This window comes from Stegodyphus dumicola, chromosome 8, assembly GCF_044657685.1.
Source record: "Stegodyphus dumicola isolate Sdum_Otavi_A_Nest chromosome 8, ASM4465768v1".
In the NCBI taxonomy this organism is placed as follows: domain Eukaryota; kingdom Metazoa; phylum Arthropoda; class Arachnida; order Araneae; family Eresidae; genus Stegodyphus; species Stegodyphus dumicola.
The window spans coordinates 2,530,966-2,553,344 of record NC_140775.1 but is presented as its reverse complement, the minus strand read 5'-3'; the positions used below and the strand labels follow the sequence as shown (position 1 = coordinate 2,553,344).

The 22,379-nt window shown below is 33.3% G+C and overlaps 1 protein-coding gene across 4 annotated transcripts in view; it reads right to left on the bottom strand.

The window, feature by feature from the left end:
* The window catches only part of dop (microtubule-associated serine/threonine (MAST) protein kinase dop), a 189,818-nt gene that overhangs the window by 50,472 nt on the left and 116,967 nt on the right, over window positions 1-22,379 (bottom strand). For all 4 annotated transcript variants that reach the window (XM_085821506.1, XM_085821508.1, XM_085821509.1 and 1 more), the window contains 2 exons: window positions 18,341-18,568; window positions 12,277-12,434 (listed from right to left, as the gene is read on the bottom strand). In XM_085821506.1, the coding sequence (XP_085677632.1) occupies window positions 12,277-12,434; window positions 18,341-18,568 (386 nt within the window). The remainder of the gene's footprint in view (window positions 1-12,276; window positions 12,435-18,340; window positions 18,569-22,379) is intronic.

Here is a 22,379-nt window from a genome sequence, read left to right as displayed (position 1 = left end):
GTCAAAACAATTTAGAAGTCAATGACTTAGTCCTCATCAAAGAAGACAACCTTCCGCCTCTTAAATGGAGGTTAGGGAGAATAATTGCTGTTCATCCGGGCTCAGATCAAAGAGTCAGAGTTGCTAGTATTAAAACTGGTCATGGTGTCATAAAACGACCAGTCGTGAAATTGTATCCTCTTCCTATTCAGACTAAAAAACTATGAACTGCTTCGCATATAATATTTTGTATTATTTTTCTTATGTTTATCTTTATTACAGACTAAGAAGTTTCAAAATGCTCCAACTGTTGAAATCCCCTGGGATTTCAACGAGGGCCAGGATGTTTATGTGAGTATCGTTTGCTTCATTTTATTGTTGCAAACAGCGTAAATTCCTTTTGTTTTTCTTCCTTTAGTTTTGAACTTTATGTGTGGCAACAAGTTTATTTGATTGATAGAATTGTGTTTGTGACAGCCATGTAGAATGGCTCGCTTATTTTGTATCAATTATTTCGCATCGCTGACAAGTGTAATAAAATAAAAGTGTAGGAATACAGTCCATTTGTTGATTGATTATAGTTTGTGAAACATATTAAGTTTAAGAACACTGTGGCTAGTTTAAGGTTAATTAGGATATCATTAAAAGTACAGGATAGCAACTGGCAAAGCAAAATCACGGCAAGCGATCTGGCTACCTATTTTCTATGATTTAAAGACATAATATCTTACAAATATATATAATATCTTACAAATTTTTACAAATTATATTAATTAAAAATATACAAGAAATTTATACAGACTATAAATCTTTGTAACCATCGGCCTCTATCCTCTTAGGTGGTTTAAGATATATCATCATATTGCTAATACTAATAGATAGACCATGTTGTTGATGCCTGCTTTATTAAATAATTTATTAACCCTTTGCGCTCGAGGCGCTTTTCTGTTGGGTGAACCAGCAACTCGAGAGTAATCAGCCACTCCCATTTATATCATGAGTTCCTTTATTGTTAACTTAAAATAATTTTAGACACAATAAAACACTTTAAACTCATATATTTTAACATTACACATATTTTTTTAACTTAATGAAACATATGTATTAAACATTACATTCTAAAATTTTGCTTCGTATGATATTTTACAAAACAATCTCCAATATGCATCCTTGGCTTGTCGGGCCATGTGTCACTGTAGTATACAGTTTGTCGCCTTTGGGACATTCTTTGGGAGCAAACCTTGCAATCTTTTTTTTGCTCCATCAAAATAATATGCAGCTTCCCATTTAGTCGGATCGCTTCGGAAATGCTGTGTGAAGTAGAAGCTGTGCTGGGTTGTTTCTGTTAAAAGTCTCCTCTCAGTTGATCCACTAAAGTTTTCTAATATTGTAGCTGACTAAGCGGCCGTTCGTTTCTCTGCTTCTTTACTGATTTATAAAGAATGTATGAATTGATGGAGCAGATTTCCAAACCCCCAAAAAATAGTTTTCGCCACCATTTTACGGATTTTCTTAGAAACCAATATGTCGAAGCCAGTTGGTCAGCTCGATCAACACCGCTCATAAATTTGATGTAATTTACAATAACATTGGGCTTTTTTATAACGACTTAAATATCACCTCATAGAGTTCTTCTTACAGGAGTTATTCCCGCATTATTCCAAGTAGTCAAAGACATCACAATCCTCTTGTCCTTCCATGCAAGAACCAAAATATTACCTTTACGATATGCACATGTGGTTCGATTCTCAAATTTTGGCTTTCGTATTTCACATGGCAGGTGCTTTCTATTTGTCATGATCGTCCCAGTTAGGTGGCACTTTTGTTTGCGTAATTCTTCCGCCAATATGTAACTCGTATAAGAATGGTCCGTGAACATGTGGTGTCCCTGAACACCGGGAATTTTATCCTGTATCATTTTGTACAGATGTAGCGGTATTCTGGTTGATACCGGTATATCGGGTCTTATCAAAGTCTCTGTTGTTAGAGATCCATAATACGGCAGAATAGCACAAATGAAGCCAGTATTTGAATCTGCGAGTGTATAAACCAGAATACTCCATTTTGTAGGCTTCATTGGATTGTACGTAATGAATGATATGTGGCCTTTGAATTTGACAGTCGACTCATCCACACAAATCTGCTCTCCAGGTACAAAATAATTCAAGAACCTTTCATTTACATACTCGAGGAAACCATATACTACCTGCAAATGGGTTCTAGGGTTTGTGTTTTCTGAGAGTATTGTCTTGAGGTGAAGTCTCCAAAATATTTGACAAAAATCGGTCTCTCGTAAATGTGTCTGAGTAAAACAGAATATAACTAGTATCATTTTTTGACCAGTATTCTTGTATGTTTGCCAGTGGCACTGTCCCCATATTTATGATTGCCCCAATAAATGCCCAAAATTCGGTAACTGTTACATCGTAGCACGATCGCCATATACACTGACTACCAATAAGTATTTGGACACCCATGCAAATGACGATATCTGCGGTCCTAAGGTATGTCTCGGACTCCGCCGGTATATATCGTGTAGGAAACAGCATCGGCTTTAGTCGCATGCAAGATACCTCGCAGTTCAGAGCTCTCTGATTTCGAGAAAGGTATAATTATCGGGTATCACAAATGTGGCCGATACTTATGGGACATATCTAGCGATCTGAAGTACCCAAAATCGACAGTGGCCTATGTGATTAAGAAATGGAAGGTGAACGGTGATTGTCGGAATGTGCCCCGAGTCGGTAGGCCAACGAAACTGGGAGATAGAGACCGGCGAGTGCTGTCCAGAGAAATTCGGAAGAACCGCAGCCAACCGATGGCCCCCATTCGCGAGGAGTTTCAACAGGCATCCGGGAGTATTGTTTCAATGAATACCATCCGTAAGGAAGCACATCTGCTTGGTTTTCATGGTCGTCTGCTGCTCATAAGCCTTTGATCACAAAGTCCAACAGCGCTGCTCGGTTAATGTGATGCAAAGCACATCGAAATTGGACCGTAGATCAGTGGAAACGGGTTCTTTGGAGTGACGAATCAAGGGTCACCCTTTACCGTTTGGATGGCAGGGTCAGGGTCTGTGTCTGGCATCTACCTGGAGAACGTCTCCTGCCAGAATGCATTGTGCCAACAGTCAAGTTCAGCGGAGGTGGAATTATGGTCTGAGGGTGTTTCTCCTGGTATGGGCTGGGACCCTTGGTCCCCATTCATAGTAAGCTCAACTCTGATGCCTACTGCACTATTTTGGATGACAATGTGCTTCCTACGTTGTGGCAGTTTTATGGGTTGGACCCCTGTTACTTTCAAGACGACAATGCCAGTTGTCATGTTTCGGCATTAACCAAGGCTTGGTATGGTGCCAATGGAGTTCATCGAATGGACTGGCCTGCCCAAAGTCCAGACCTGAACCCTATCGAGAACCTCTGGGACAAGTTACATCGCTGAATTCAGGGATGCACTACTCATGCAAAATCGGTGAAGAAACTTCTATGTCTTTTCCAAGCCTAGTGGAAGAAAAGACCACTAGCTGTCATACAAAGACTTGTGGAAAGTATGCCCCAGAGTGTCCACGCTGTAAATACCTCTCATGGAGGCTCTATCAACTATTGATTTTGAATAAAGTTAGTTTTTCTTTTCTATCACAGGTGTCCAAATACTTATTGGTAGTCAGTGTAGAACGGGATGATAAGGTCTTCCCTTCCACCTTCCTTGCAGCGTTATTGTTAGTTTCCTGCACTATGTCAGTAACTAATTCCTCAGTGAAAAATAATTTGAAAAAATCTATTGGTTCTTTTACGTGTGCAAATACGTGCGGTCCAACTTGTCTTTCACCGGATACAAATGGTATTCTTCTGGGGATTTCTTCGGATTCTGTGCACACTGTCCATTCTGAAGGTTCAGTCTCTTCTGTACAATCACTTTGGCTTCCAGATTCACTATTGATTTTTCAGATTTTTTGTCTTCTCGCTCCTCTAACGTCGTCATTATCTTTATCACTTCTGTCTTCGTTCTCATGGGCAAGCTGTCTATGTAGTGATGTAATTTCGTTCGTTATTGCCGAAAAATTAAACTCATCTTTGCTAGAAGTAACTTTTTCGTCGTGTTCCATACTTATTGGGCTCAGTAACTTTGAAAGAAATACTGCGATCAGCAAGAAGGTTGAGTTCGAACTGATGTTGAAGACAGAGTCCTATCCGCAGTCGCAAGTATTTTTGAGATAAGACATTTAATCGCATAAGCATTGCAAAGACAACCTTTATTTGAGATAAGACATCCTTATAGCTATTCAGACACCTCGTAATATGATCTACAAAAGGCCAAGTAGATCTCTCAAGCGATATTCCTTTGGTCAAACACAAATAAACACATCGATTCGAATGGTGCCTCTCAGGCACCGCTCGAGTTATCGCATCACATGCGGTGGTGCCTGAGAGGCACCACTCGAGTGCAAAGGGTTAATAAAATAGCTGAGAATGTTATTTGAAGTTTTAACAAGAAGTAAAACTTCTTGGATTTCTGTTACTTCAGGACAAATACTTAAGAAGTAAAACTTCTTGGATTTCTGCCACTTCAAAACAAATATTTAAGAAGCAAAACTTCTTGGATTTCTGCCACTTTAAATATTTTTGATTTTAAGAAGTTGATCAAGTATTTTATTTCCTATGATTTTTTTTAATGCTTGATTTCCAACTAATAAACTTTAAAGTAGTAAAATTAAAATTTCTTCTTTTGTCAAAAAAGTTTCACTTCTTTATAATTAATGAAGCTGATAGCTAAATAGTCAATTGTAATTTGATTTGTGTTAGTTTTGTGAAAACAAAATGGGCATATATTGCTAGCATCTACTGCCCTAAAATTATTAATGGAAATAATATTATCAATATATCTTAATGCAAAAGAAAATTTTTGTAAGGCATCAAAAGAGACTTTCGGAGTTTTTTTGGCAAAAAGGTAGAGGTTACATAACTGGGCTGAGTAATTGGTGCTCCACTGGAATTCCATTTAAATTGCATTGTTATATTTGTATTATTAAACGTAACATAATTGTGAAACAAAAAAGTGGAGTTAAGATAATCCTTCCAATTAGTAAATTCCAAAACTCTATCAGGAAAAACAGCAGGTAATTCAAGTAGACTGTTGTAAATTTCTTTTCATGGCAGAGACATATACAGATTTTCATACATATAGCTATTGCTATTGACAACACCAGTATCTCCAATAACATTTTAGTAACCTTTATTTGTTTACCTCTAGTTACAGTTTCAAACTCGTACATTCTCAATGTAAGTTACAAAGTTGGGGGAGGGGGGGGAAGCAAGCCAATCTGATGTGCAGATAAGAAAATACAAATGACTGTTATCAGGGATATCTTTTTTGAGAGACGCTTCCAAAAAAAAAAAAAAAAAAAAAAAAAAACTACAGATAAGAAACAGATATTGCTTGCCAAAATGTCATTGGAGATGTTTTACTACTAAAACAATGAGCTGAGATAACCAATAAGCATTCATATAATTTATTTTCTGACTTGGTTTTACGATAATACAAAAAGTATGCATCAATAAATATGCAACTAAATTAATTTAGATGTCAAATAACAAAAATCAGCATTATATTTGTAAATCTTAACAGGAGTTTCGATAGTTTTACAACTATCATCCCCCACAACTAAAGTGCAAATGAACGAGATAAGATATAGTGATAAGATAAGAATGGTTGGACAGCAGTTAAGCTACTGGCAACATCTACTGATGAAACAAGAAAACTACAACATAATATCCTTAAAAGCTGAAGGTAAAGATGGATTGCAACTGAGGACGTTAACTTGAACAAAAAGATTTTTTTTTTTTTTTATGTGAAACGTCTCTAGAAAATCTGATTCATCAATGGAAGATGTTTGAATAATTTTAGCTGCAGAAAAATGGGAAGTGTGATTTTCGAATCAGCAATGCTGGAAACAAAGGAATAAAATGAAGCTAACATTTGTTTAGTTGGATCATATGCTTTGAAGTGTGGTGGAAGGCAAACCAATGAAGGTTTACAGTAAACAGTAGTACTGAAGTTGGATGTGTTACGTGTGACCAAAAAAAAAGGATCGGAAGAGAATTGCATGTCTCAAGCTCAAAAGTGAACTGAGTAGCAGGATCAATGAAATTCATTTTTGAAAGAACTTTATTTAAATTATCTTTATTATTATTATCAAACAGGGTAAAAGCATCATCTACGTAGCAAAGTTATACTAGGAAGTTTAAAGTATCAAATAATTCTGCATATAGATTAATAATAATGCATATAGCTTAGCAGCCAGGATGGGACTAATAGGGCTTCCCGTGGCTAATCCCTCAGTTTGTTTGTAATGCTTATTTATGAAAACAAAATGCATTTGTTTCAAACAGAGTTGAGTAAGGGAAATTAGCTGCATCAATTTCGATACAGGAGAAATGAAGTTCATGAAGTCTGGTTTCTAGACATCTTATTTCACCCTCCACTGGAACACTAGTGAATAATGATTTCACACCAAAAGAAACCATGAGTAAATTTCTAGAAGAAATGCTTTTAACTTTTGCCAAATGCTAATAAATTTTTTATTGTGTAAATATTATTATCTAATAGAGTTAAAAATCTAGAAACTAAATATTTAGCTAACGGGTAAGAAGCATTGCCTAAATTTGATACAATAAGGCAGAAAGGAATACCTCTTTTAAGAATTTTGGGAAGAGCTTATAATCTGGCCCAATTCACAACAGATGGGATAAGTGACTGTTTTAAGTTGGTCGAAAGGATTTGTGGTGATTTGATAGAAGTTTTTATTTTTGAGAGGTCCGAAAATGAAGGGTCTTTTGAGATTCGAATATATAGCCCTTCGTTAAGAGCTTAGTGACACCATCGATGTAAGTGTTCTTGTAAATGACGACTATCTGGACAATTTTGTCAGTGACGTTTGAAATGATAATGCCCGGGCCTTCATAAAAAATTACGAAGTAAATCTTAAACACTTATTTCCTCAAATAAATTCCAAAATGGACTAAGCATGATTTAATTTGCAATAATAAAAGAAGGCATTATCTTTGTTGTTGCAAAGCTTAATTTCTCTAGATTGGCAACAACTCCACTATTCTGCCAAATTTCAAATATAAACAAATATGGCCACCATGGAAAAAATAATTAGGCTTAGCCGCACTTAAATCACATTTAAATTGTTGATAATTCTACAAATATTTCATGTAGATTTACTGAAGGCATAAAAACCTTAACCGGAAGATAAGAACAACATAATTCAATCATTTTTAAAGCAAAAAAATGCACAATGTACAAACATATAAGAATAAAGAAACTGAGATGACTGAGCCGAGTAACAGAGTGGATATACATACATTTATATACTTTTGGTATGACTAATTGCAACCAAAATACGATGAGTACATATACGTGTTATAGCAGCCCTATATACAAAACTTGAACGTTCTGAGGCTACTCGTTTTTGAGTTATGCGAGATACGTACGTACGCACAGGAGTCATGAAAAATTCTCTTCAGAATTAATTTTAAATCAGTTTTATAATTTTTTTGGGGGGGGAGAAAGAGTCCTTTATTCTGTCCTTACATAAAGATGTCAAGCAAAAACATTGTTAAATTACATTCGATAGCGGTAAAAATAGATATTTTCATTAAATGATGCCTGAAACTTTTCACGATTACAATACTTCCTTTTTACTTCATACAAGGAAGTAAAAAATGCAATATAAGAGAATCTTTAAGAACAAATTTGTTAATGTGTAGTGATAATCATAAAGAATAAACACTTTTGAGATGATTTTCAAGACAGTTATAAGACAATAGAAGGAACTAACTTTTTTTTATTAATATCAGAATAGGTAATCATATTCTCACATGCTTTGTAGAGACATTAGGTATTTTTTGGAAGCAGGAGAAGTGAAAAATGAGCAACACCGTTGCTGGGAATCGAACCACAGACCTCTGGAATACGCGTACAGTGTGCAGACCACTACACTACAAAGGCACGCTAAGAAGGCGGGAGAAATACCTTATATACTCCCACTTTTAAAGGGCAACTGGGGGTTTAGGGGACCCAGTCCTGGGTGTGGAGAATCATCATCCGAGACCCTTTTAGTTTGAGCGCCACTGCAGAGACATTAAGTATTTTTTTGAAGCAGGAGAAGAGGAAAATGAGCAACACCTTTGCCGGGAATCGAACCATGGACCTCTGGAATACGCTCCCAGCGTGCAGACCACTACACTACGAAGGCACACTAAGAAGGTGAGAGAAATACCTTATATTTAAACAAAAATGTTGATTTCTTTTCTTAAATCGTTTACTAACGTTGTTATAAACTTGCCACCGTCTGTAAATCGGTAGCAACTGAAGGATTTTGCAGTTAGATATTTGAACTATCTCTTCATTTTATTCTCATGAATGAACTCAGCCCTGGCCAGGGATATGTTCTTTTAAAGGAGAGTAACAGCAACAGCAATGTCATGTTAAAAATATATAAATTAATTTTAGAATGGAAAGATTTTGTTGTACTGTTATCTAATTTTTAAACACCTGGAAGAAATGTTATTATTTTCATCTAGCGAGAAATCTCATCCATTTTCCATAAAAAAATTACTAATAAATTCCAGAGCATGTTATTACTACTATGCAATGCATATGATGTTTTATTTACCTTCGATATTTTTAACACATCTTTGCCCAATACAGCAAAATTTAAAAAGCCTTTTTATCTGGATTCCTTAGCAATATTTTTCAATAAGCATTTCTTCCTACCATGAATGTCATAAATAAAATAGTTTTCTAACGTCTTATAATAACGGTCAATTGCAAAATTCAAACCATTCATTTTATAACTCAGAGTGAAAAAAAAAAAAAAAAAAGAATTATATCACCTGAAGAATTACCACAAGTTCTATTCAAATACTATAATAAATCTAAAATAATAATAATAATAATAATAAAAAAAAGATAAAAATCTGAAAGGTTCCCGATTTTAAATTATGTTCAAAAGGGCTTTTTTTAACATTTTGTCTGTTACCTTTATTTATTAAATATCACATTCTTCGCACATGAACCATAAAATTCAGTTCAAGAGCAATATTGCAAACTAGTTTTAAATTGAGCATATCTTTAGAATTTCCGATACAGAGTCCCGCGTGCTGGAGATAAATATGTTTTTTTGGTACAATGTTGCCATTGCTCACTTTGAAATCCTCGAGTTTGTTAATAATAATTTGTTTATTAATTAATTAATTAATTGATTAAGTTTTACAAAATATGAAATTGATAATAAAACAAATTCCATATTTCAAATTTGGGCTTCCACATGCCCATATTCACAGTAGGATTGCATCATTCAAATTTCGATGGCTCTATTTACCATTGTTTTATCCCAATGCAAGAAATATGCATACATTTAAGTAGATTTTTTATTATTTAATTTCTTCAAATATAATGCAGGACTTTACCACTTGGTGACAACAGTTTGAAAAGTGAAACGGACATTTATAGTAAACCAACACAAAATCACAAAACGAAAACAGTAGTCCTTCAGGGACAAAGCACCTTTAAACTAACAATTTATAAAATAAACAAAATAAAAAAGAAACAGTTTTTCACAGATGATTCAGCCTCGCTTACCTAATGCGCATGTGCTACTAATTCAGTTCTCACTTCGCGGCAAGGCAAAAATACATAAAAATTCGAAATATTTTCATTAAAATTTGAAAGCTATAGAAAAACATAAAACACCAAACACAGTTAAAACAATTTAAAAAAAAACAATTCTTATAATCAAATTTAGTTTCTACGCCAAAACAAGCTAATAACTTATATGTTAAATCCAGAATGAATTGAGCATAACTTAATTCGCAATAATAAAAGACAATGTTACTTAGTTTAGTTTCTCTAGATTGGCAACAAATCCATTAGTCTGATAAGTTTCAAATGTAAACAAACATGGCTGCCAAGGTAATCAGAAATTAGGCTTAACTGCACTTCAGAAACTTTTAAATTGTTGATAATTCCACAATTATTGCATGCAGGTTAACTAAAGGCATAAAAATCTTAACCAGAACAACATAATTTCAATCATTTTTAAAGCAAAAAATGTGCAATTTACAAACAAACATATAAGAATAAAGAAACTGAGCTCACTGAGCCGAGTAATATATATATATACTCTTGGTGCAGCCGATTGCAACCAAAATGGGAGTTGCATATCTACATGTTATAGCATCCGTATGTACAAAATTTCAAAATTCTGAGGCTACTCATTTTTGAGTTATGCGAGATACGTACATATGAACATACAAACACCACGAAAAAAATCTTCAGAATTCATTTTAAATCAGTTTTATAACTTTTGGGGGGAAAGAGTCTTTTATTCTGTCCTTACGTACAGATGTCATGCAAAAACACTGTTAAATTGCATTCAATATCAGTCAAAATGGACATTTTCGTTGAAATATGATTGATACCCGAAATTTTTTGCAATTACAATACCTCCTTTTAACTTCATACAAGGAAGTAAAAATTGTGAAAAAACCTACCAGTGCAATGTGATTGTATGTGTTTCGGTAGATATTTTTCAAATTTTTTAAGTTTAATTTATGGTTTACACATTTTAATTTCTTATTTAATATAGTGTTTTGCTTGTCTGATTTCATGTTTTCTAGTAGCAAATATTTTATTTTGTATTCATTTTCAATTTGAAATTTTTCTAACGTTTTAAGCTTTATGATTAGTTAGCTTGATTTTCTTCATTGTTTATCATGCGAAACAAAAATGTTTAGCATTGTTACCTGTGAAAATTTGCAAATACAGTCAAAAGTCTTTAATCCGGACTCGTCGGGACTTCAGCGATTCAGGATTATCGATTTTTCCGGATTATAGATCATCAGTTTAAATCTGGTAAGATGGCATGCAGAAATTATAAAATTAAAAATATGAAACCGTAATTTATAAAATAATGAGCAAGTATGACCTAAAGGGTATCAAAATTTACAAAAAAAGAAGCTTAATATTTGTTTACTTTATTAAACATTTCTTTCAACGCGCACATGCGTACCTTACGCATAGACGAAATTAGAAAATTGCAACCAGAAAACTATTTGATTTGTATTCGTGATATTTATAATGACGAGGAATTTGATTTAAATCATATCAAAGTTGGAGTACATCGAGATTAAATACTACATTTAGTAAGGAATTATAAGCCGAATAAAATAAAAACATCTGCCCTGAAGATAACGATAGTGCTGACAGATCAACTTCCAGTTCATTGCGTGCTGCGACGTCCCCCCCCCCCCGGGCAGAGCAGTGTGAAATTGATAAACAGATTTCGGACGGTTAGATAAACAAAGGATATACCTTTATCCATTTTTTGGAGCAATTTGTTTTTTTGTTTGATTTATATCGAAACATACTTTCGTTTTCTAGATCCTTTGGGAGCTCCAGCATCGGAAATTCTATTTGACAAAATCGAAAGTTCAAGCTTACTTTTATAAAATTGCTCTTACAGTCTGCAAAAAATAATAAGCCGGATCCAATTCGAAGATTAAGGTACAACGCAATCATCAACATTAACTGAAATAGATAATTAGATAATTTTAGCTTATACCGTCCGTTATATATTAAACACGCACGCGAAAATGTTGCACAGACGCATATGCGCAGTCGTAAATGTCTAAAACGCCTATGAGCATGCGTCAACACGGCGCATGCACAGAAAGATTTTAGCATTGAGGTCCGAATTAACGACTTTTGACTGTATAAGGCTGATTTTTGTTGTTTGACTTCTAAATTAACATTTGTTCTGCATGTTATTTTAACCTAAGTGCAAATAAATCTTAATTTACAAATAACTAAAAGACACCATAACCAGCAAGAATACAGAATCACTAATAAATACTAAAATGTATTAATATTGTTTATTCAAAATATTCTTTAGTAAACTACTATAATTTTCAGTCATATATACGATCAAGAATTGGGTGGTTAAGATTACTTCAGCTAAGGCAGTGGAACCCAAAATTATAAAGTTTGTTATTCATGTTATTATTGCTGACATCCATAATAATTAATGCAATAACTATTTTACTATTCATATTACTTTTTATGCTTTACTAAACAGACATTTCAGAAATTGAAAATTTCTGCTGTGAAATGTGATTTCCTTTAAATTTAATCACAACATTATACTAAAGACACAGGTGTTCACTGTTACTAATTTTGAAGCTAATTCTTAATACACAAAAAATGCATAAAAATAAAATAAAATATGCTAACCTGAAGCATGTGCTCTTCTTCTAGTTCTTTTTCAACTCTGGAATAGACTTTCCTAAATCGTGGAGAGCAAGATGAGAAACTACTGAACAAAGCACTCTCATCTGGGTCATCCATATCTTCAGAATCATCAACTTCATGACAATATCTATCAGCTCGAGCTATTTATCAGGAAACAATAAGGGAAGAATTAACAACTAATGATGAAGTATTATCAATGCATTTTTGAAAATATACTCAATATTCAGTAACAATCTTTCCTTTTGAATTTATCATTCAATGCTAAAGTATACATATAACTGAATACAATTTAAAATTCTACAAGGGTTATTAAAAAAATAATCTACAAAATTGGTCAATACAGTAGGTGCCACTTAACCCATTAGCTGCTGGTGTTGCGTTGATGCAACAGTCAAAATAAATGCGTATATACCTAACATATTTTATACCAACAGATGATTTTGTGTAGGGAATATTACGAAGATTATTTCTGTAAAAAAATATTTGCCTTCAACAATCGTTTTGTTTATAATAATTAATCTCATACTTTAAGCAAAATTTTCGAACGGGTATTTTTGCTGAAAATATTTAACGAAAGAATCGTCGTCTTTATGAGTGATCTATTTTTAGTCAAGGTCACTGTTTATCAGAACATTACATCAGTCAGATGTTTATATTTGTGTTAGGAAGGGAGGGAAAACAGGCGTTGCGCTGACGCAACGTCAGCAGGAAACGGGTAGTCAATCTCCTTTTTTCCTCATTCCTTTCGATGTTCTGGTTGCTTACAAATGCCTAGAACGAGGTATCTTACATTAGAAGAAGCCCTTCAAAGATTTTTTGATTAAGAAACAGATGATGATAATGTTAATAATGACCAGAATGAAACTGATATTGTTGTTGTTCCCCCAGAAATTGCAGAAGCTAGTTACGAAGAAGAAAAGAATGGCAATGTTTTAAATAATGATAATGATATTTTACCAAATGATACTGCTGGGGAAGTTGAAATTCACGTAAAAAGTAAGTTTCAGCCTTCTAAAAGCAGTTATAGTCTTAAAAGTCTTTAAGTTTAAGAAGCAGAAGACTGAAATCTTGAAGTGGATAAAAAAGGAACTTTTAGTTATGTCTCAGGAAGAACATGAAGAAAGAGATAGAAGAGAAATTATAAAAGACAAAATACAAGGTAAAACTAGTGCACAGATTTTCGATTTTCTTTTTGGTTTAGACATTTACTCTCTTCTCGTTGAACAGACAAATATATACGCTCAGCCTCCCCCCCCCAAAGAAAGCCCACAATTTATTGCATCTGAAGCCTATATGAGAAGATTTATTGAAATATTATTGCTTACAGGATATCATTCTTTACCTCAAGAAAAAATGTATTGCTTTTTTGATAAGGACATTTCCGTTCCTGTTGTACGAGAATCGATATCACGTTTGCAGTACAGGAATATGAAGCAGAATTTGCATTTGACAATACTGATAAATTATATGAGGTGAGACCATATCTAAACTTACTAAATATCACCACTTTTTTTTACTACTGGAAATATAAAGTATCTTTTGGATTTCAGACGTGAGAATGCATCATTCCTTTTGCAAACTCCTATTGAGAGTGTAGAGTTAGCCAGAAATAGATCAGCAACAGGAAGACCTAGTAAATTCAGCATTCAAAAACCATTGCATGGAGATGGTAGACATTTTATCATAAAGTCCGTTGATAACAAAAGACTTTGTTGTAAAGAGTACCATAGCCAGACTGTTTATAGATGCAAAGTATGTAATGTAGCTTTACATCATGATTGTAATCAAGCTTTTCATGCTTGAATCTTTCAATTGAAATAATCTGTATTTGTAAAAGAAATATAATGTATATTTTAATATTAATTACAAGTAAAGTGATTTGCAGATTTATAAAACGTTATACAGCTAAAAAGTAATCCTGTGCTCCACTCGAAAGAAATATCACATGAGTACAATCCTACTCACTAAACATCCGTAGTCTTATTCCGCTGACATGGCGCGAACGCAACACTCGCTTTTTCCACAGGTAAGAGCATTTTTTTTATTTTCAATGTAAATTTATGTTATAAATGCTTAATTTAATATTAGTTATTATTTTCATGAGAAAAGAAACATTTCTTGTAGTTTTGGTGGTTAATGGGTTAATGTGCAGCTGATGTTTTCATTCAAATTCTGTTAATGAATTGCTGAAGTCCCGCCCATTTGTATACAAAAACGTGGAAAATACATCACTTATAGTGTTCAACATTAGTTAACACAATTAAAATATTGCAGAATAAACTTTTAAAGTTTAAGTAGAATCGCCAAATAAAAGATAAAATTGCCAAATACGATCAAAATCAAGTATAGAAACTGCCAAATGACAGCGACATGTTGGCAAGTAAGAAATTAAGTCAACAAACAGCTTGTTCTGGTTTAAGACTACCATGTGCAAAGAAAGAAGTCCATTTTCTAAGTTTTAGAAAGATTCACTGGATTCATCAGAATTAGCAAATAATAAAAAGAAATTCCTTTTGCATGCTAGAATATCTGAAAAATAACAAGTTGACGCATCACTGATAGAAGAAAATATCTGCCAATCGTTTTCTAAAAAAAAGTCCAAGAACTTCATGTCGTAAATTATCTGAAGAAAAAAAATTATTATTTAATTAATGTTATCAAAATAGTCCTGAAAATGTGATGACATGAAACTGCACCAACTGTATTTTTGAAATTTAAAACAGCAATGAAACATGAAAAAACAAATGAATAATAATCCATTTTACATAGCAAATACACGAACTGTGCTCAGCAAATGCTCCACTAAGTCCTGGAATAGGATTTTATACACTGCGAAACCTAGGATGAGAAATTACTCAAACATTAGCATTTGAAACATTCCTAAATTCACGAGTTTAAAGTTTAATGAGAGTATCTATCTGTTTCAGCTTACTACAACAGATAATTAAACTGCAAAATCCACCATGGAAGAAACACACTTAATAGCCCAACATGATAAGTGAGCAATGGATAAGATGGTAAAGGTCAGTAACAGTATGGAAGATTTTACAATGCTCCATCTTAAGACCATTTAATCACCTGCGCTATGACTAAACTTCACGGTTGCGGTGCCGTGCGTTACAATATAACAAGCGATAAAGTGTCTCATTTACACAGCTCCGCGTCTGCGAGTGCAATCCAGAGCTGTAACTCGAGAAATAAACAATCTCATTGTTAGGAGACATGTGCACCACGTTATTTTTATTTTTGCAATAAATGTCTATCGAAGTGGTGTTCACGTCGTCCGCGGTTTGAGACAAAAGCATCTTGACGTGCGTGGCATGTCTTTTTAGCGCAAATGGTTAAACTATGCTATTCACTACTGATATACATTACTTGATAATATTAAAAAATAAATAAATAAATAAATAAAATAATAGACAAGTGGCTTCCTAACTGATCATTTCCACCATATTAGTATTAAAGCTCAGTAGGCACGATCTAGCGTAAGGTACTCTTTCTGTTATTTATGTAGACTTCTCTTTTTCAGGTGTTAGATTGGAACAGAAATTAATTTTATACGAGGGCCATCCAGGAAGTAGATTACGTTTCCGTCCGTGTCCGCTAGGGGCGGGGCTAGCGCGGCCATCTTGGGGTCAGAGCGTTGCGCAGCTCAGTCTGCATCTAGCCGTGCTAGTGAGAGGTTCGTGCTGTGCTCCGTTCAGATACTGTGACGGTTTGAAATGTCTGCGTTAATTGAAAATCCCGCAAGCTGCGAGGTGCGCTCAGTAATAAGGTTTCTGACTGCAAAAAACTGTAAACCGATAGAAATCTATCGGCAGCTTCGTGAAGTGTATGGGGACAACATTATCACTGAAGATGGAGTGCGTCAGTGGGTCATAAGATTTCAAAATGGCCGAACCAATGTTCACGACGAAGATCGAAGTGGGAGACCCAGCATAGTGACCGCCGAACTTCTCGAAAAAGTCGATGCTAAAGTCCGTGAAAATCGAAATTTCACAATAACGGAACTTTCTTTGAGTTTTCCACAAATTTCGCGAAGTTTGTTGCACGAAATCATCAGCGAAAAGCTTGGTTACCACAAGTTTTGTGCAAGATGGATTCCAAAAATCTTGACAGAGGACCACAAAAATCAGCGAATGGCTGCAGCGTTGAACTTTTTGGACGCTTACCATAAGGATGGTGACTCTTTACTCGATCGCATCGTTACTGGTGACGAAACATGGGTGAAACATGTGAACTGTGAAACGAAATTGCAATCAATGCAGTGGGGGCACACAAGTTCTCCCCAAAAACCCAAGAAATGCATGCAAACAATGTCGGCAAGGAAGATGATGGCGACTGTTTTTTGGGACAGAAAAGGTGTAATTTTGGTGGACTTCCTGGAAAGAGGCACTACAATAAACTCTCAAAGGTATTGCCAAACTCTCCAAAAACTCAGAAGAGCAATTCAAAACAAGCGCAGAGGAATGTTGAGCTCTAAGATCTTGTTGATTCACGACAACGCCCGGCCCCACACGGCAAATGTCACTCGTAAAGTTCTTGAATCTTTTAAGTGGGAGTTGTTTCCTCATCCGCCGTACAGTCCCGACCTGGCACCGAGCGACTTCCACCTATTCCCAGCAATGAAGAAGAGGCTGGCTATGCAGCGTTTTGATGACGACGCACAGCTGCAAGAAGAGGTAACGAAGTGGTTGAAGGCGCAGGCGGCCGAATTTTTCGACGAAGGAATTTCCAAGCTCGTACATCGCTACGATAAATGCCTTAATTTGTATGGTGACTATGTAGAAAAGTAGTATTTGAGTGTGGCTTTCATCTGTATATAATAAAATTTGTTTCCTATACTTTGTTTATTTTTTTATTCCAAAACGTAATCTACTTTCTGGATAGCCCTCGTATTTGCTTTATACGAATAGCAAATTCAAATATTAATATTTGTTAAAATTCAAATTACTGTTCAAAATAGACATATTAACACAAATTTTTGTACTAGTACACAATATGCTTGAATGAATTTATTTCTGGACTATGTCATAAACTGGTTTCTTTACTACACAAAATGAATGTCTAGCATGAGAGTAATACACGAAAGCAGTAGTCTCCAATTTAAATTGCTTGTGGCCCAAATGCACAAGCCAGATTCCCCCTTGCAAATTAAAAATTGTATTAATAAAATATTTTAAATAAATTTTAAATTTCACTTACTAAATATTTATCAAAACATACATAAACAATAATGATAATTATATGCCAAAGATAAAAAAATCGGATCTGTATTTGTTTTCTAGCACTGAAATCTAAAGTTTGATAACTAAGAATTCAAACACATTGGAAGCTAAATATTAAATTCTTTAACATATATTTCTTTCAAAAAGTTCTAACATGTTTAATTAATAATTAAATAACTTATTTTAATTTAAACTAAAAATAAACAAACTGTCTAAAATTTTAAGTTTTCAGAAAAACCAAGATACACAAAATTTGAGAAAAATAATAGCAATTTAGTATTCTTATTAAATTTCATTATCAACTTCTTTATTTCTTACTAAAGCTTGAGAATGGCATTTTGATGAAGTTTGTAGACATATACAGAAATTATCTTCATGACGGATTTGAAGATGCTCATCAATTCATTGAGTTCTTTTCTCATTAAAACTGTGGAAAGAGTTGTTCACATATAAATATTCCCAAACAAAGGGATTATTCTTGGTGAAAAAATTCATAGCTCAGCATATTTATTTTTGAGAAGTACAAATAAAAGCTTATTGAATCTACATCTTCAAATCTTTCAAAAAGATCTATATCACATTGTAAATTCCTTAGTTCCATGTACAGATTTTCTGGTAAATTATTCTTATTCATTTATAATGGAAATGAAAATAATATGAAATCAGACTTTAAATAATAAAAATTTTAAAATGCCTGCAACACCACATTTGAAACAACTACAACTTTTAAGGTTTTTTTAACTGGTATTAAGCATTTTGATGCTTCATTGAATAACTGACGCATCACTATATAGTGGAAATAAAATTGTATAACTTACTGTCAAAGTAACTAGTGTCATCCTCTGAATCAAGTTGTGGAACAAATTCGGCTTTTTGCCTTAACAGTGAATTCCAGTTGATTTCTTCAAAAAAGGAATGTTCTTTAACTTCTTGAGCACCTCCAGTACCAAGCCGATCCCGAGGATTTTGTTGAAGTAGTTGAGATATTAAATCTTTTGAATCATCTGTAGCTGGCCACTCAGCTTCTGATGGCCATTCAATCTCATCTAAAAGATGATGATGTATAAACTAATATTTTGATTCAGATAGAGGCATTATAAAAATCAAAATAAATCCTGAAAATCAAAATAAAAGAATAAAGTATACAATCAACTCTGAATACTGAGAACTTGGTTACAAAAAGTATTCAGCTGTTATGAACCTCATTTACTGGTCTCGACATACACAGGTAAAGAATACACATTAAATATTCAGGGGGAAAATATGCATATACAGCAGTGAGTTCTTTTAGTGGAATAGACCATTACTCTCTACTTGTACGGGAATAATGAAACTGGTGAGTACTTCCTCATTAAGGATCAGGATGTCAAAGAAATTTTTTTTTTTTCTTTTGGCAAATATTTTCTGTGATGCTGAACATGGTTTTTCACAAACAGGAAAGCAGAAAACAACAGAAGTACAGTTTAAGCAAATGTACTGTAAGCAATATTTTGAAAAAATAAGAATAAAATCCTGATTTCTTTGACTATAAATAAATGTAATCCAAAAAATTTTTGGTTATATGATCATAACACTGATGTCATGTTTTAATCTTTAGAAGCCTCTGGGAGTCTCTCTTCATGGACTGTGCTAAAGACAAAAGTTCAACAGTTACTGAGCAAGAATCAATGTTATGTTTAGAGGTGTGGCTGAAGAGCTGGTCAGAGATTGCACTAAGCAACAAAACGCCTACTGCCTTGTCTGAGGCAGTAGGCGTTTTGTTGCTTAGTGCAATCTCTGTAAATGTATGAATCTTTTAAAACTCTATAAAGTAATGAATCTTTTACACTATCGATTTTAAATTTTTTATTAATAGAAAAATTTCTTTTACAGATGTATGTCCACATGACAAGATTAGAATCATTTTTGTAACTTTCCATGTTTATATCGAGTGAAAACAAGATAAAATAAAGACATGCACACAAAATAAATAAATAAAATTTAAAAAAATAAAATATAAAGAAGCCAAGAAAAGAGCTTAAAATTTTTGTAATGCACCTCAAATCATTCAGAGATAATTCTGACAACAGTCATGCTGATGGATACCACTGCTCTTAACAAGCATAATCATCAGGTGTCAGACAGCCTGATCTGCAATGATCAAGAGCTAATTCCTCAGTAGATCCCAGCATGCTATGTGTCCTTACAATAATGACTGCTCTTGCAGCATCCATGCCTAATATACCACTATCCTTTCACATGGTTTGAGAAAAATCATATTTTATCTGAAAAGTTTTTTTTTTTTTTTTTTTTTTTTTTTTTTTTTTGGACGAGTTTCAGTACTAATGAGCAAATTTATGCAACTGTTTGCAATGCACAGCTATTAGCATATGTATTGTGAACCAATCGGTCCATTTTGAAGCCTGATTAAGAACACGGTTCGCTGCACGATCATTAAGCATTCAGCATCAACTGAGACTTTTACTGTGGCACCTTGGCTGATTTGTGTAGACTCCAGCCTACAGCAAAAGTTGTCAGCAGTCAACAGACAAATAGCATTTTACAAGTTTGAAAATGTGCCCATAAGGTACATTTTTAATTAATTACTAAATTTAACTTAAAATTAACGGTTAATTAATTTCATTACAATTAAATTAAAATTCAAAAATATAAAACACTCAATAATTTAAAACACTTGTTGTAAATTACATGCATATTTAAATTAGAGATTTTCATTTTATTACTCATAAAGAAATATCACTAAATACACTAATATATTACAGAAGCAAATATTTTACACTACAAATAACTGCAGAGGATATTAGAATCCAAAAACTGTATACCAATGAGGTTTTTATATTTTGATTTCATCATGGAAGTTATAATAATAATAATAATAATAATAATAATAATAATAATAATAATAATAATAAACAACAAACAAAATTCTAGACAGAGACAAGAAACAATGTACAGATATAGTATAATGTTCAGATAATCATCAAAAACAGTACTTTAATTCATAAATTACAATTGTAAAGATCATTCATTTGAATTTTTGTTTACTTTTTCAATAAGAATGGCTTCAAGAATTTTTGCTAGAAAAAATTCTTTCCATTTGAATTAAGTATTTTTTTTTTTTTTTTTTTTTTTTTTTTTTTTTTTTTTTTTTACTGTGGCAGTAAACACTGCATTTAAATGCTGTTTTGAATGGTCCAAAACTGAAATTGGAAGGTTGTGTTCAATTAAAAATTAAACTAACCAGAATTAGGCTTTTATAACATCAGTTCATTGCCTTTTTTAAAGAAATTTGGTACTTCTTTTGATTTTATAGCACTAATTTCTTTATGCCTTTTACAAACCACATACCGTTTACAGTTACCTTCTTCACTATACACAACTGAAAAGTCTTTATGCATTTAAACTTTAGGTGCTTTAATGCACTGAAATTCCCTACAATATCAGTCTACATTTTGGACTTCATAATTTTCACCTCTAATTTTGAGGTGGTATAATTAACAAACATAAAAAACTTCCAGTTTAATCATGCTTGTTTTGAAAGATAAGTGTCAGAAAGCTTAAACTATGTTTAGACACTCTTCAAAATAGACAAGACCATCAACTTAATATGTAACACATGACATCACGAGCATTTCACAGTCACTGATGGAATAGTTGCTTTGGTTTACCATACTATTTTCCTTTCAGTAAATTCCCCCCCCCAGGTCTCAGTTTATAAGGAAATTCTATAGAAACTATGGACAATCCATAGTAACTGGATCCAAAATAACACACAAATCAAGCCAGCATCTAGATTCAAAGAAACACAATCTCATCAAAACTTTCCCTTCTTCCAGGTTTAGTATTTAGCCAGTCAGTATAACACAAAGCTTACTGTTTCTAAAATGCAAATAGCCTTGGCCTGATTACAAATAATCAAGACTTTTCTCTAGTCTTGATCAGTCTCTAGTCTTCTCTAGCCTCATCTTAATACCTCAAGTAAAGCTTGCAACCTTTGCCCATAATGAAGGCCATTAGAGCAGACAGGCACATCTTAATACCTCAAGTAAATTCAAAAACTATGGCACATAAAAATATTTATCATAATATAAAATATTTCTGTCCATTGTCTTATTTTTTACCTGAAGAAGCTGCCACACTTGTTCCACCATCGACATGACTCATTGATCTTATATTAAAAAAATATGATGTGGATACCACAACTTCCTTGTATGGCCTTTTAAATTATAGACATTTTTTGCTGCATTCAAACTTATTCCATTAAAGATATATTTCTCCTTCAATTAATTCAGTTCTCAAATCGCAGCAAGGCAAAAATATATAAAAACTGAAAACACCTTCAATAAAAATTGAAAAATATAGAAATACAGTTAAAATTGTTAAAAAAATCTTTTTTAAATTCAAATTATAGTTTCTATTCAAAAAATAAGCAATCTGGCGAGCAGGCAAAAAAGTAGATTTTTCAGTGTACAAAACTAAAAGTTTACTTTTGGTTTACTTGCCAAAAAAAACTGAAGGTGCAGAAACTGATTTCATTCTGCTAAGTTTCAAATGAAAACAAATGCTGTTCCATTAGACTTAGTAGCACATAAACAATTTTTAAATTGTTAATAATCCTAAAACTTTTGCATGCAGATTAACTAAAGGCATAAAAACCTTAACCGGAACATAAGAACATAATCCAATCACTTTTAAAGAAAAAAATGCACAATTTAATAAAATATAAGAATAAAATAAAAAAAAAAAAACTAAGCTCACCAAACCGAGTAACAGAGTACATATTTATATACTTTTTGGTGTGACTGATTGCAACAAAAGAGGGGTGCACAACTACATGTTATAGCAGTCCCACATACA